The sequence below is a fragment of the Ailuropoda melanoleuca genome, chromosome 13, assembly GCF_002007445.2.
Source record: "Ailuropoda melanoleuca isolate Jingjing chromosome 13, ASM200744v2, whole genome shotgun sequence".
In the NCBI taxonomy this organism is placed as follows: Eukaryota; Metazoa; Chordata; class Mammalia; order Carnivora; family Ursidae; genus Ailuropoda; species Ailuropoda melanoleuca.
Window position 1 is genome coordinate 44,042,835 of NC_048230.1, and position 15,462 is coordinate 44,058,296.

Consider the following 15,462-nt stretch of genomic DNA (forward strand, 5'->3'; position numbering starts at 1 on the left):
GAAGGGCAGAGCCCGGCTTCCTGGAGAATGTGCCCGAAGTGAAGGCATGCCCCCTCCCCGCCCCCTGCCCAGAGGGGCATGCCTCCCCTCACTGGCCCGCACCACACAGACCTGCCCAGCCCTTCCAGGGCACGAGGAAAGGAAGCAACACTGGCCGAAGGGCCGGCTCTGGGCCCCCCAAGCCTGAGCGGGTCCGGGGGCACCTGGGCAGCGTCTGCCTCCAGCCAGGCCCCACGGCAGCAGGCTGTGAGCAGAAGCCACTGGGGTTGAGACTGCCGCCAGGTGCGTTTGCCAGCCTAGGAGCAGGGCTCCTAGCCCGTCCCCCGAGGGCCCCCCAGGGGGACCTCTCCCCATGGATGCGTGCCCAGCCCCGGGCCAGGCGCGGGGCACAAGTCACAGGCACGCACGAGCCCCTCCTGGAACGGGGCGGGGGGGTTATGACGTGAGCAGAGGGGCTGGGGGAAGGGGCTGGGGGAAGGGCCAGGGGCTGCCTGGTCTGCCAAGTGTCCCCAAGCTCCCCGTCCCAGCAGCCAGTCAGCTGCGGCCCCACAGCCTGAGTACTCGCTTCACTCGCCCCTGCACCACGGAGCCTGCTCACCCTCCTGTGACCCTCAGAGGTGAGCACCGCACTGGCTCCCACCTTACAGGTCAGGAAACTGAGGCAGCAGACAGAGGGCCACTGGGCCAGGGAGAAGCGGGTCCGCCACCCACTGCCGGGGACCCCCGGGGTCAGGGACTCGAGGCCTGCCCAGAAACCACAGCCTGAGCAAGGCCTACCCCCTCCAGACACCGACTGAGGTGACCCCGCTCCCTCGAGGCCTCCTCCCAGCCCGGCCCAACTGCTCCCAACCAGCCACGTGGCACCCCCAGCACCCCTCAGTTCTTGGCTCCCACACCTTGCCCACTTGGTCTCCCCAGGGTCAGGTGTCACCTATGTGAGGTTGAGTCTCAGAGAGGTTGAGTTATCAGCCCAAGGCCACACAGCACTGAGGTCATGCAGCTGCGACACTAAGAAATCCCACACGGCCACCCACATCCTGGGAAAGAGCCAGACCCCAGAAGTGCAGCCTGCACCGGCCCACGTTGCCCCAAGAGCACGCATTCGGGCCTGGACCCTCATGGCACCCCGGTCCTGCCAATCTCTGAGAGCTGGTGGTGGCCCAGACGGGCACTGGTTTAGGTGAGGGACGCCCAGCCCCGGGCCTCACTTGAGGCTCAAACTCAGTCCCCTTCTCAATATAACCGCCACCATCACTGCCTCCCCGCCATGGGGGCGACCACAGAATCCCAAGAAGGATGCATGGCCTCGCCTGGTGATGTTGTGAGAACCCCCTGCCTGGGCCCGGCCTCTCTGTCCACCCCTGACTGTGGAACAACCACAGAAACAAACTTCCAGATGGCCAAGGACATGGGTCTTCCCTGCCCTCTGGGCTTGGTGGCCCCCAGCAGGGTCCCCCCGCTCCCGCTGCCCCACAAGCAGCCCTCCAAAAGAACCACCTCTGTCCACCTTGGGGCTGGAGAGACGCCACAGAGCCACTGTGTGTTTGCCACCACCCCCTCTGAAATAGCATCTTTGTGCGTGGAGGGCCAAGCTCCCCCAGGCACTGAACGAGCACAAGGCGGGCAGGCATTGCTGTCCCATTTTACAGATGAGAAGACAGCGTCAGAGAGACTCCAGTGGGTGGGAGCTGAGCTCCGAATGCCAGGCGTTTATCAGGAGGCCAGGGGATCCCACCTTTCCCCTCCCCAACACCCACGTGGGGACCAGCCGGTTACCCACCGCCACCAGCCAGGGCTGTCCCTCCCACGGGGGGGACACAGCTCTGCCCTTCAACGGACCTGCTGACGAGACCTCCCCGCGCCCTCCTGACAACGTCTTTCCCTGTAAGTCATTAAACTGACACGTGATAATTACACTGATCGCAGCTGTTCACACAAACACTTGCAAGGCACGCAAAGCTCTGTTGTTTCTCTCAAGGGGGGAAGGGTCTGGTGCCCAGGACACACCGAGCGTAGGGAGGAGGGTGCTGAACCCCACGCAGGGCAAGTCTGGGCTCTGCAAAGAGTACAAGAGGCCGGGCGTGGGGTAGGGCCTCCATCCCGGGGTCACTCCTGGCACATGCGTGTGCACACACACACACACCACAACCCTGCCAATAGTTCCAAGGCCGCATCGTAAGGCTGGACCCCCAGCTCGCAGCCTGCAGGCTGCCTGGAGCACTGGCCTGGAGCCGCCTGGAGGCCTGTCCCTAAAGGTTGTCCGGGCCTGGGGCTGCTGCCTTCCAGCCCCCGGGGCCAGCCAGGGCTGCCGCCCAGACTCTGGGCCATCTACTGGTGACAGCGTGCTCTCCAAGCCCTGGGAGCTGGCCGCCCGGGAAGTCTTTTCTGAGAGATTGACACCCACACCATAAACCCAACAGAGACACCTCACGTCAGCTCCCTTCCCCCAGGAGCAAATGCCTTCAGATGGGGCTGTGCCCAGGGGACCCTGAGCATGGCTGCACACACTGGGCCCTGCTCCAGGCAGGGAGACCCAGGGGAGCCCGTCACATGTGCGAATGGCTTTGTTTTGGCTGGATTAGCCTGTGCCAGAGCTCCAGTGACATGTGGGTGGGACTCCGGCCCCTGGGCCGTGGCTCCAAGGCAGGGATTTCTCTCCCACACTGGTGACGGAGGGCTGGAGGTGGCCAAGACCGAGGGAAGAAAGCCTACCACCTCCTGGTACCAGACGCTGGCCCCTAGCTACCCCTGACTCCTGCGCCCACTGCAGCTGCCCACCACGGCCAGGCGGCCAGGCAGCCTCGGGTAAACATGTGGCTGGTGCCGTCGGTCTGGCAGAGTAAGACGCCGGGCCCCGGGTCCCCCGCAGCCAGCTAGGGGGTGCCACCTGGGCCTCCCCCCCCCATCCAGGAGGCCTGGACACCCACTGAGGCCCGTCTCCTCCAAGCCTCTGCCCAGTGGGCTCTGTCCTGTGGGCGGCCGCTGCTCCCACCTCCCCGTGCAGTGGCTCCCTAGAACTGGCTCCCAGCATGGAGAGGGGCTTCCCACACTAAGGCCATGGACAGGCAAGGGGCCATGGTGGCCTGGGACCCAAAGGCAACAGTCCCACCCCTTCCAGGGGGCCCTTGGTCCTGGCCACTTCCACCCCTGGACACCTGGGGCCAATGCAGGCCCCCCTGCCCCAGTTACCGGAGCCGGAGGCATCCACAGAGACAGTGGCCCGCAGCTCCACTGCCCACCCCCCTGCCAGAAGCTTCAGTGCAGCCAGTGCCAGCACCAAGGCCTGCCCACCTCCTCCGAGCGGGGTCTCTAGGGGTCCTTCCTGTCAGGAGGTCCTTCTGCCGGCTCCGCTCCGGGTGGGGAAAGGGTTAATTTCCATGCAAAAGAGGAAACCGCGGCTCAGGAAGCATCATGTCCGCAGTGGGGGGACTGGGGGGAGGGCAGCACCGGCAGTTTGGGGGCAGCTGCAGCGGGCAGAGGGCTGGCCCAGGGGCGCGGCCAGCGGACTCACCGGGGTCGAAGTGCGAGCTGAAGGCGAAGCTGGGGTTGAAGAAGGACGACGACATGGCCAGGGCCAGCAGCGCGGCGGGCATCCCCGGGCTGACGCTGCGCTCAGGACGCCTGGGGCCCCGGCCCGCGCCGCGCCATCGCCGAGCGGCCGCCGCAGGTGCGGGGCGCAACCCCCGCCTGTGCCACGGCGCGACGACCGGGGAGAAGGAGGCGGCCGCCCCCGCCCGGGAGTGCACAGCGCCGGGCGTTTGGGGCGGTTGCGGCGGCGCCGGGCACCGAGGGACCGTCCCCCCAACGCCCCGCCATCTTGCACCGCTGCGGCGCCCGCTGCAGGGGGGGCCCGTGGGGCGCGGGCGGCCGGCGGGGGGCGGGTGTTGAGGCCCACGTCCCTCCTCCTTGTGGGAGCGGGGGGAGTTACAGTGTAGCCGGGATGGGTTTTATGTAACTTGGGTCACGCTCGTTCATCCGTCCATTCATTCCCTGGCGCGATGAGCACGACCCCTTGGCAGGGCCCAGCTCGGGGGCAGGGGTGTTGTTGGAGCAGGGGGAGGCATCTACACCCGCAGGGCCCAGGGCCCAGAAGGCTTTGGGGAGAGCAAGGCTCAATGCTCCTGGCAGAGGAGTCGGCCCCTTAGGGAGAAGGTGCCGGAACGTGACCTTCTCCTTCTAAGGGGGCCGCTTGTATAGAAAGTACCCAAAAGGCAAAGGAATGGTCCCGTCCTTTCCCTTCAGACCTTACAGGTCCCCTGAAGGGGCAGTTCCACCCCACCAAGGACCTGCGGAGAACAGGGTATCCGGAACCTTCTTACCAGCCCTGATTGTATGGCGGCTGCTCTAAGCAGCTTTGCCCCCAGGCCACGGTGGAGGATGAAGGAGCCACAGGTCAAGTGGCCAGTAGAGGGCCTGGTCTGTGGCAGGTGCTCAGATCCCAGGGGCTAGGAGGGTCAGAGGCCACCGAGGGTGGGGGTGGCTGAGGGCTGTGATCTAGGAATGTACCCAGGGAAAGGGGGCTGGGTCCACAGTCGAGGACCTCCCCTCCCACCCAAGCAGGTGTCCCACATATCTGGACCCCAACCAATCTGGGCAGGCTCCTTGGGGACACGCAGGGGAGATGGCCAGTGGCCATAAGCTGCCTGTCCAGAGCCTCTGCACCACTGTGGCTGGCCTCAGTGACCAGGGTCAGAAGATAGTTTTCTGTGCCACGGTCTACAAATGAACTCACGTGTGCATACACACTCCCAACACTCAGAGGCCACCTGGAGCAGAAGCCTCAGGCAGAGGGTGGCTCAGAGCTCTGAGGCTCTGAATCCTCCTCTGGGGTCCAGGCAGGGCAGGGGAAGACCCAGGGGTTCTAGGTGCAACACCCCATTTGACCGTAGTGACACCCCTCCCCCACACCCCACACCTGCCCCCCCTGCCCCCCTGCAGGGAACCAGGGTCCTCTGAGGTTTTTCCGGAACCAGGAGCCCTGCTACTCCCTGGGCATGGTGACCATTGAACTAGGTACGTTCCAGGTCCCCCACCATTAGTCGATTCCTTGGGTCAGTGTTTCCCATGGGAGGGCAGCCAGCAAGCGCTGCAATTCAGGGGAGGGTCTGTGTGCGTGCTTCCCAGAGGCAGAGACAGGAACTGCGGTCCTTCCGGGAGCTCCCAGCAGGCCAGCGTGAGCCTGCCCCTCGGCTGGCATGATGAGGCCGACTGGGCGGGACAAGGCACTTCAGCCCTGTGGAGGGCAGCGCGGAGCTGCTCAGGCCAGCCAGGCTGCCGGTGACTCTTTCCTTGGCCTCCAGGCTGGAAGTCCAGTTCCCCGACCTCTGAGAAAAGACAAGTCCGACAAAGGACCCACACACCAGCAGGAAGATGCAATCCTGCGGGCCCAGAGTTACAGGGCCTTGCTTGTCCAGTGGCAGGCGCAGGGGCAGTGAGAGACCGGTCCCGGTGTACAGGGCAGGCAGGGGTGAGGGCGGGCAGGGGCGGACCTGCCAACCTGGGGCTGACCGGTGGCCAGCGCACCCCAGGGTTCCCACAGGGGTGGCTTCTGCCAATCCTGGGATGGCCAAAGGTTCCTGAAAACATGCCCCCTCCTTCCTGGACCTGGGGGGAGGCAGGAGGCCCCAGAGCCCTCCACAGCCAGAGCAGGGGCTGGGCCTAACAAAGGGGGGGGCAGGGGTGTCACATACCTGAGTGACCACTGCCCAAGGGGCTGGCCTGTCACAAGGTACTTCTACCCATAAGGGCCAGGCGGGCTTCGCCAGCATAGGACACGGAGTAAGCCCTAGGCCCACGGAGACCGAGGTCACGGGCAAGATGCCTCTGGGCCTATGATCACAGAGGCATGTAGGGCAGCCAGTGTCCAGCACAAGTCCTTCCCACCCCATGCCGGGGGCGGTGGGGGGAGGGCACTGTTCCCTGGAAGGATTCGAGGGGGCGGGCCTAGCTGGGCAGGGTGTATGCAGAAGGGAGCTGGGGGCCGGAGGAGATGCAGGAAAGGGGAGGTCTCTCACATGCAGGGGCGTCGTGGGGCCAGGGGTGTGACATGAGTGAGGCACCAGGGGGGCCCCGGAAGCTGGGGAGTTGTGTCTGTCCGCAGGCGAGTGAGCACGGGGAGTGGAGTGCCACCAAAGCGCTGGCCGGGTGTGTGCTCAGAGAGAGAAGCCAGCCCGTGTGAGGGACCACACTGGCCCCAACCATAGGCATGTGGCGGGGAGATGGGCAGTGCCTGCAAAGGGGCGCAGGGCCTCTTTCTGGGGTGATGAAAGGGCTCTGCAGTTAGAGGTGATGGTTGTACAGCCCTGGGGGTACCCTTACGACACCCGGAACTGTGCGTTCTGAGCAGTGAGCTTTACGGTGTGTGAATTACATCTCAATAAAGCTGTCGAACTCAGTCATCGGTAACCAATATTTTAACGCGCTGTTACAGTCAGAAGCACTGAGGAAGGCCGCGATGAGCAGCGCACCCCAATCCTGACCCACACGGCGGCCGGAGCAGAGCCGCCTGGGGGCCTGAGGTGAGCGGAAGCCCCGGGACTGTTTGCCTGTCGGCCTAGCACCCCTTAAATCCACACCCCAGACGTGCAGCCTGGTCCGCCCATGCCGGGCACCGGGAGCCCATGAGCCTGGCCAGCCTGGGGGTGGCCGCCTCCTTGTGCCTCCCCAGGGACCTCTGCCTCTCCAGTAAAAGGGTCCCTGCGGTGCGTTCTGCCCGGTCCTCACCTGAGGCTTGGGAAGAGGGTCACAATAAGGGACAGGCCTGGGGTGGCAGCAGGAGCAGGAAGGAAAGAGCATGAAGGGGTCTGGGTGGGGGCTTGGTGAGTGTCCCGCGGTCACCCTGACAAATGACCGCGAACCAGGGCCTTAAAACAGCAGAAATGGACTCTCGCAAGTCGAGTCTGGTCTGAGCTGTCGGCAAGCCCGCACGCTGGGGGTCCAGGGGCAGCGTCTCCAGCTTCTTCCAGCTCCTACTGTCCTGGGTGGCCCCTGGCTTGTGGCCATGTCACTTTGTTCTCTGGGTCTCTCTGGTTCTCATAAGGAGCCAGCCAGCGGATTGAGGGCCCAGCCCCATCTAGTATGGCCCCATGCTAACTGTAGTGACCCCAAGCTAACCGTAGTGACCCCACGCTGATTGTAGTGACCCCATGCTAACTGTAGTGACCCCACGCTAACTGTATGACCCCATGCTAACTGTAGTGACCCCAAGCTAACCGTAGTGACCCCACGCTGATTGTAGTGACCCCACGCTAACTGTACGGCCCCACGCTGACTGTAGTGACCCATCCCCAAGGGGGTCAGCACACCCACACCCCCAGACCTGCTACGCCAGGAATGTGGCCACAGCCTGGGGGTAGGGGTGGGGTCAGGTGCTCCTATTGTCCTCACAGCCCCTCCCGCCGCCCCCCCTTGGCCATGGGTGCTACTCAGAAGGGGATGGGCCTGTTGCCCGCCCCCAGAACTCTCCTACACAGGCCTGCCCACCACAGCCGTGCTTGGTAGGGTGAGGATGAGAGGGGTCCTGGCATTTGCCAAAGAGGCTTCAGAGGGCAGGGGGCAGCCACCGAGGGTGCCAGTGCTCAGAGCCAGCCAGGCGCCCCCAGCACCCCCAGGGGGACAAGCCAGGACCTGGGAGGAGGCAGAGGCTCTAAGGACCCTTGTCCTTACGTCAACATGGCTCGCTGGAGAGGAAGGGCTAATTGGTCTTCACTCCTTGGGCTCGGCAGGCTGGAGTCAGCGGGAGGGGAAGAGAGCAGGCCAGCCCCCTGCCCCGCACTTTGTTCCAGGCGGCAGGGACAGTGCCTGCTGTGCCTGCACAAGCACAGGGACGAGTGTCCCCAGAGCCACAAGGTGGTCCCGTTGCCCCTCCAGGCCAGCTCAGCTCAGAGCGGGGGCCGGGGCCGCAGGCGCAGAGAGAGGTGTGGCCCGACTCGGGACAGAAATGAAACCTGCAGGGCCGCCAGGAGCCAGCCATCTGTCAGCTCAGGGCGGGTGCCCGTTCCAGGGGCCTGAAACTCACACCAGGTTCCCCACCCTTCATGTGCGGCCCGGGCAGAGATGGACACAGACCAGGCCTTCCAGAAGATGCCTGCCCTGCAGGGCCAGGCGGAGGGGGGCTCGACGCTGGGCCAGTCCCCCCGCAAGACCCTTCGGTGCCACTTGCTCATGTTTTTTATTTGACTTAACGCTTATTCAAGCATCGTTTCTCATTCCACATAGTTCTTTTTTTTTTTATCGAGGTAAAATTCATATGACATAAAACCATTTTTTAAAAGATTTTATTTATTTGTCAGAGAGCACACACACAAGCAGGGGGAGAGGCAGAGGGAGAAGCAGGCTCCCTGCTGAGCAGGGAGCCCGATGTGGGGCTCGATCCCAGGACCCTGGGATCATGACCTGAGCCGAAGGCAGACACTTCACGGACTGAGCCACCCAGGCGCCCCAAAAACCATTTTAACATGAACAATTCAATGGCATTTAGCACATTCAGAATGTGCTACCATAACCTCTATTCAGTTCTAGAACATTCTCCCCGCCCCAAAACCCCAACATGAGCTCCTCACTCCTCCCCTCTAGCCCTCGGCGGCAGCCGCCCGCTGCTTTCTGTCTGAACGGATTTGCGGGATCTGGGTACTGCGTACAGATGGGGCCAGGTGCCATGCGGTCCTCTGAGACCGGCTTCTTCCCCTCCACGTAAGGTGTTGAGATTCATCCACATTGTGGCCTGGGTCATTCCTTTCGTGCAGAAAGGCCTTCGGCTGCAGGGACGCGGGCATCACGTGGCGTCGGTGCTGCCTGCTGGGGGCCTCAGTGCACTCGCAGACCCACAGGTCTACGTCCCACACGGGCGCACGGAGCACACGGTGTGCTGGGAAGCGTCGGGGGAAGAATGTGGACGCTTCCACTGTTTGTCGTCCCCGTCATCCCACTCTTGTGAACGCGGCCAAGGAGCAGGAGACACTCCCCTGGACAGACACACATTGAAATAGCATCTCTATGAGCAAAATGCTGGGATCTGTTCAGTGTCCAGCAGCAGATGGCCGGTGGTGGAAGTTTCTGGAACGTCCTCAGCTCGCCGGCCTCCCGTGTAGCTGGGACACGAGGTGGTGCACAGAATGTTATATGAATTTCCCGGTGATGCGTGAGCAACTCTCACACCGAAAAGGGAGATCTCAGAGCCGCGTCCACACTGTGCAGAATGACCAGGGAAACCCGCACAGAGGAAGCAGTGGTCGGGGGCGGGGAAGGCGCTGCACCCCAGGGTCTGCTCTATTACTGGGGTGTAGCACCGTTCGTGAAAACCAGTGGACGTGAGGGGTCCCAGGCACCGCTGGGAGGGGCTATGGGGTGCATCCGTCTATGGTCTCCCCGTTCTCAACCTGGCGACTGTCCTTCGAGGGCCCTGCCCAGGGAGAGAGGCCAGCCCTGCCTAGGGTCACACAGCCCTGCCCCCCATGACTGCGGGAGGCAGCGTGGCCTGACAGACTTGCTCTCCTCTCCTCACCTTTATGGCCAGCCCTGACTTGGCTCCCCAGTCCCCTACAGTGACCCAGGGACAAAGGACAGCTGCCCGGCCCGGCTGCTCACCAGAGGAGGTCCCCTTGTCCAGTGGCTTCCGGTGTCTTGTCAGATATGCTGGCCAGCCTGCACGCCCTGGGTGACCCTTGCAGGCCCAGCCAGCCCTCTCCCGGCCCAGCATATGCCCCTCACCCTGTAAGGCCAGCGGGCAGGGTGGGACCTAATCAATAGACAGAAACTTCCCTGCCCCCCTGGGCTGTCCGCTCCCCCCACCCCCACCCTGGGCTCGGGGAGGCCGGCGCTGCTGACGGTCAGTCTGCCCTGCCCCGCGTGGATGTGCCAAGTGCCAGCGAGCCCCTGGGGGAGGCCCGTGCCAGGCTGGAGAGCCCGGGAGGGGCGGGGGGCGGGGAGGACAGGTGCAGCCCAGGCTCTAAATAGGCCCAGTGCTTGCAGGTATAAAGCTGGAGCCCCCACGGACTCTCAGAACCCCCAGCCTGACCTGCTTCCCCAGAACCCTCGAGGGAAACCAGGCAGAGGTGAGCCCTGCCCAGGGCGGGAGGCGGGGGTACAGGCTCTGGGCCCGGCCAGAGCCTCCCACGCTGCACAGCCATAGCTGCGGCCTCGTTTTCATCTGCAGCACAAGTGGAGGCCCAAGGGACTGTGGGGACCCCAGGGAGGTCCAGGGGAGGCAGGAAAAGGAGGCGGAAAGGGAGGGGCAGCCGCAGGGAGCCCCAGTCTAGAGGCGGCCTCGTGTGTCTGGGTCTGCAGAGGTGGGCGCGTGGGCGCACGTGCGCTTACGTGGGACTCTGAGAGAGTGCTGGAAGCTGGGGAACAGGGTGGGGAGGCTGGGACCTGCTCACTGACCTCCTGGCCCCAGGTGCTGAGTGGGGGGCCGGGGAGCCTGGCAGGCAGACGTCCAAGGCCAACAGACCCACCGACTCTGGCGGGCACACGACGTCAGCTCCGGACCTCCGGGACCTAGTCGCCACTGCTGGGGCCCCGTCTCGGTTACCCAGCCCTCCTGCCTCCCCCCAGCCCATGCAGCACTTTTTCTCATGTCAGCCTCTGAATTTGGTGACTCACTGGCAGATGCTAGAAGCAGAACGCAGCCCCCAGGAGGGCTACGCGGGCCGTCCACAGTAGTCTGGGGTGGGGCGAGGTCCCTGCCAGCCTTGCAAGGGTGTTCAGGGCACAGCAACGCTGGGGACAGGTCGGGGTCTGGGGGTCTTAGTCAGGCTTTAGAGCTCCAGTCCTGCTTTGGCTGTGGAAGGCGAGGTGGGAGGGAGGGAACGGTCCTGTCCGAGGAGAAGGACAAAGTGGGAGCAGCCCAGGAGGCTGGGCAGGGGGCCACAGGGCACCAAAGGGTTGGCTTTGTGTGGTGCCTGCAGTTCCCACCCCCCAGCTCCGGTGGGACATGTCGGCTTCCCTCTGGGGGTGAGTGAGACGCCATCCCAGGCCCCGGATCAGGACTATAAATAAACTGCCAGCAGCCCAAGGCCCCAGGCCCTGCCCCCGTACCAGCTCTGATCTCAGGCTCCCCTGCCTTCCTGTGGGGGGACCCCCCCCCCGAGAGCAGTGGAGTGCGACTGGGTGGTGAACGAACACAGCCCAGCATGCCCTGCAGACAGGATGTCGACCCCAGGCTCAGCCAGACCTGGCCTGGAATTCGGCCCAGCCCCTCCTTCATAAAGCGTGGGACACCGGCTCTAGCGGGGGCCCCAAGGGGCAGGCGGGGCATTCTGTCCTTCCGAGTGGAGTTCTGAGATTCCGGCATGGGAGAGGGGAAGCAGGCGCTTGGCTCAGGATGTGGGGTGGTGGGGCCTGTCCTGTGGGCCTCTGTGGCCCAGGTCGGCCCTGGCTGGCCACTGACCGCCCCCACCCCACCTCCCAGGCCAGCCCCCCGGGAGCTGGCTTTCAGGCGTGATGCTCAGGGGGCCCAACTCCAGGCCCACTTCAGGCCCCAAAGCCCTTTCCCCAGCATCTCCCTTCCCTCCTGGCTCCTCGCATGACCCCGAGAAGGGGCAGGATGGGCAGGGGTCTCCCCATTTCACAGATGAGGACCCTGAGGCCCAGAATAGCTGTGGGGCATGGCCAGGGTCAGGAAGGAGGTGACAGTCCTGGGGCTCTACCCCCCACTCCCTGCACCCCCAGGCTGCCAGGCTTGAGCTGCGACCTTTGACCAGTGGCTTCTCTTTTGGAAGGAGAGTAGAGACTCCCCCGGCCACTGCCCAGCCCCACTCAGGATGCATGGGGCACTGGGCTGCCCTTCCTGGCCATGGAGTATGTTCCAGAAAGTTCTGCCACCCCATGAACTTTTGAGAGGGCCAAGGAGCCTCTGAAATAGCTGTTTGCCACAAGCCCCAGAACCCAACCCCCTCTGGGGACGGCAACCCGAGAGCCCAGCAGGTCACAAGGCACTGCCTTGAGGGCCACAAGACAGCCTGGTCCCCACCTGCTGGCCCCTCAGCCTTTGACCAGACCCCCACCCTCCTGGCTGGAGTCCTGGCCTGCCCCGGGGGCTCCTGCTTGCCACAGACTCTCTGTGACCTGAGGACAGTGACGCAGACACGTCCACGGGGCCTGTGGGCAGATGCGTAGAAAGGGGGCCGTGGTCCTCCCTGCTCGGAGCATCTGGGCATTGCTCAATCCAGAGCCAACTTGCTGTGGGCGGTCAGCGGCCAGCCGGGATGCCCACGGCCTGCTGGTCTGGGGTCTGGGAGAGTGAGGCCCAGGCTGTGGGCCCCAAGTCATTGTGGAAGGAGGTGGGGCTTCGGGTAACCAAGAAGGCTTCCCAGACGAGGCAGCTCTGACACGGGCCTGGAAGGACAGAGGGAAGCTCCCTGGCGGCGTCGAGGGATCGGGTGGCGGACACCACCTCTTCCCAGCAGAGTGAGGGACCCTGTACTCACCACTTGTTCTCTGGGGGCCTCAGCCTCTTCTGTGAGATTGAAGTGACCCTCGGGGTGGCCAGCCAGCCAGAGGTGGGGCCTTGGGTGCGTCTTCCTCCAGGGCCCTGGACGCCCGAGTCCCTGCAAGGCCAGGCACCCCAAGGGCCTCTGCAGCCAAGGTCAGCTGCCCCTGGGGACCCTGCTCAGGAGGCAGGAGCTGGCGCCATGCAGGGACTGCGTCTGCTTTGGTCTGAGCCGAGCGCCCCCACCCGCTCATGTGCGCCCACCGAGCTGTCTCCCCATCCACCGCAGGGCCAGGATGGATGAGGACTTCTCCTCTCAGATGAAGAAGATGGCCTTGGCTATGGGCACGTCCCTGTCGGACAAGGACATAGAGCTGCTGCCCACGGACATGAGGCATCACGGTACAGCACTCCCCTGGTCCCCAGCATGGCCTCCCCGCCCCGGGCCCGGCCCAGCCATGGCCAAGGAAGCTGTGGACACAGGAGCCCATCTGCGAGCTCCCCGTTCCCTGGGCTGAGCGGCCCGGGACACGCAGGGTGGGGGAAGGGTGAAGAGCGGCCACGGCAGCCCCCACCCCAGGGCAGAAGCCTCCCCCTGGGCCCCGTGACCTGCGCCTGGCTGTCCCAGGCTCCTTCAGCTACCCTCAAGTTCCGGAGCACATGCAGAAGTTCCAGGCCTCGGGGCAGCTGGACAGTGCCATCCGCCAGGCCTTCCAGACCCTGGACAAGGACAAGAGTGGCTTCATCGAGTGGAATGAGATCAAGTAAGGGCCAGTGGCTGGGGACAGGGGTAGTGACGCCCAAGCCCACCCCAGTGGGAGAACTGGCACTGCCCCAGCGGGTCCCAGCTGGCCTTGCGGGGGTGGGGCTGGCAGGAAACAGTCAAGGTCCACAGCACTGGGGCCAGGCCCAGAGAGCCGTCTCCAACTGGGCCTCAGTTTCCCTACCTGTAAAAGGGGGAGTGAGCACCACACAAACCACTGGGCACCATCCGGACACCCCCTCAGCTCCGACCTGAGCCCACCCCTGGCCCCAGGTACATCCTCTCCACCATCCCGAGCAGTGGGCCCACCGCCCCGCTGACAGACGAGGAGGCAGAGGCCGTGATCCAGGTGGCCGACACGGATGGGGACGGGAGGATTGACTTCGAAGGTGGGTCAGCACGGACCATGGGGCTACAGGAACCTCTCAGGCCCTTCCTGGCCCGCCCCTCCGGGACCCCACTTCACGTCAGGTGCCCATCTGGGCACAATACCGAGTAGGATCCCCCACCCCAGGCACGAGGTTCACAGCCACCGTCCCCACCGCAGACGGGAAACCAAGCGTTGGGGATGGGCGGAGGGGAGCCGCTGCGGGTGTCTGAGTCGGGGAGAGGTGGGCTGAGAGGGCTGTGGGGGGGCTCAGCTGGACGGCAGCTGGGGTCCGAGGCGCGCTGGACGGAGGGAGCGCTCTGAGGTGGGGAGGGGTTTTGAAGATAGGAACGGGGACCCGAGGCCCTCCATGGCTACCCTGGGGTCTGGCCATCTTCTAGACCCCCTCCCCAGTTGCTGGCCCTGGGGCCGGAAGGCAGAGGGCAGCAAGGCGGCCCTGAGAAGAGTCGAGCGAGGCTCAGCGCCCCAGACGGACGGGCCTCCAGACCGCACTGCCCGCTGGGAGCCTGTCCTCACTTCTGGGCCAGCAAACCCTGCCTTGTGGGGTAGCCACAGGACTTCACGGAAGGGCAGCCTGGCTGAGGCGACGGCCCAGGACTCGGTGCCCCAGCCGCTCTGTGCCTCGGTTTCCCCCACCGAGAAAGGCAGGACGATCTCAGCTCTGAAGGAATTCCTGAGGGTCCCCGCAGAGACCCAGTCCGTCATAAACCCCCAAAGGCGGCTGTCACACCTCCACCAAGTGGGCCATGGGTGGGGGCATGGGGCCCACAGCTCTGGTCAATGCTGCTCCCCGGGACCAGGAGGGCAGGATACGGGGTCCCCTACACCGTGAGACCCCCCGCATCAAGTGGGGCATGCCTCCCTGTTGGGTCTTCAGCGCTTGAGAGGCACAAAGCAGGGGGATTATTTGCTAGAAATCTGTCTCCTATTCTAGAATTTTCTGAATTGATCAAAAAGGAGAAAATGCCAAAGAAGAAATAGAGCCACGCCCAGCCCTGGGCCGGGGGAGGGTACCCCGCGGGGCATCGTGGGACATCTACGCAGCCGACCAAGGAAGCGGTAGGGGTGGACGCAGCACGTGCCAGGAAAATGGAAGAACGGCATCATTAAATGAACAGTGCAGCCCGAGTGTTTCTTGGGAGCGGGGCAGGTGTGTGGGGTGCACGGGGGGTGGGAATGGGAGGCTAGGCGGGTGGGTGCATCCAGCCCCTGCCCCCTCTGCCTCCGCCTTGTCCCCACATCACGGCGAGCACCTGCGGGGGGTGGGTACCCCACCGCCAGCTCTTGCCCCCCCAGCACAGTGCTCTCTGTGCCTAGACCCCTGCAGGACCCTCTTCCCCAGCCGGGCTCTGCTAGGCTGCCCTGGCTTCACACAGCAGCCACGTGAACACAGAGCGGGGATACCTGTGACCCCAAGGGGGCCCTGGCATGTGCCCTGGGCCATGTGCTCCCGGTCAGTCCCTTGCCTTCTCCTTCCTCCTCTTGACGCCCCACTTCTCCCTCCCCCAGCTGGGGCCTCTGCTCCCCCTCATAACTTGCCCTCCTGGTGGGCTCCCATCCCGCGGTTTAAGTACCACGTGTGGACCAGGGCTCCCATCCCACCTCTCTCCCGTGCTCCCGACTCTGCCTGTCTGGGCTTCCCGATGCCCTGTTTGCCTGTCTGGGCTTCCCGATGCCCTGTTTCATGTGAAAAAGGCATCTCAAACTTAGAGCGCAAGGCTGAGCTCCGATTCGGCCTCCGTGAAGACCGGCCACCTGCGTCTTCCTGTTAGCGCCCCATCATTCCTGGGGCCGATCCAGCCAGGAGCTTTGCGGCCACATGCGGAGTGTTGGCCGCACTCCCCCTCCATCCTGCCGACTGGTCCGGGGGAGAGTCCTGGGCCC

The 15,462-nt window shown here is 64.5% G+C and overlaps 2 protein-coding genes across 2 annotated transcripts in view; one reads left to right on the plus strand and one right to left on the minus strand.

Annotated features, from left to right (window-relative positions):
• Positions 1–3,668, minus strand: part of AATK (apoptosis associated tyrosine kinase) — a 31,441-nt gene extending 27,773 nt beyond the window's left edge. The window contains exon 1 of the mRNA XM_034641548.1: positions 3,512–3,668. Within this exon, the coding sequence (XP_034497439.1) occupies positions 3,512–3,593 (82 nt within the window). The 5' untranslated portion in view covers positions 3,594–3,668. The remainder of the gene's footprint in view (positions 1–3,511) is intronic.
• A 14-nt stretch (positions 3,669–3,682) lies between these two features.
• PVALEF (parvalbumin like EF-hand containing) lies at positions 3,683–14,690 on the plus strand. The gene is made up of 5 exons (XM_034641176.1): positions 3,683–5,013; positions 6,431–6,518; positions 12,717–12,829; positions 13,056–13,191; positions 13,464–14,690. Exons 1-5 carry the CDS (start codon positions 4,995–4,997, stop codon positions 13,687–13,689), a joined length of 582 nt encoding a protein of 193 aa, XP_034497067.1. The 5' UTR covers positions 3,683–4,994; the 3' UTR covers positions 13,690–14,690.
• Positions 14,691–15,462: the final 772 nt, after the last annotated feature.

Coding starts and splice junctions, on each gene's coding strand:
- PVALEF (XM_034641176.1), top strand. Junction 6,519..12,716: donor GAGCCGCCTGGGGGCCTGAG/GTGAGCGGAAGC, acceptor CATCCACCGCAG/GGCCAGGATGGATGAGGACT. Junction 13,192..13,463: donor ATCGAGTGGAATGAGATCAA/GTAAGGGCCAGT, acceptor CCCTGGCCCCAG/GTACATCCTCTCCACCATCC.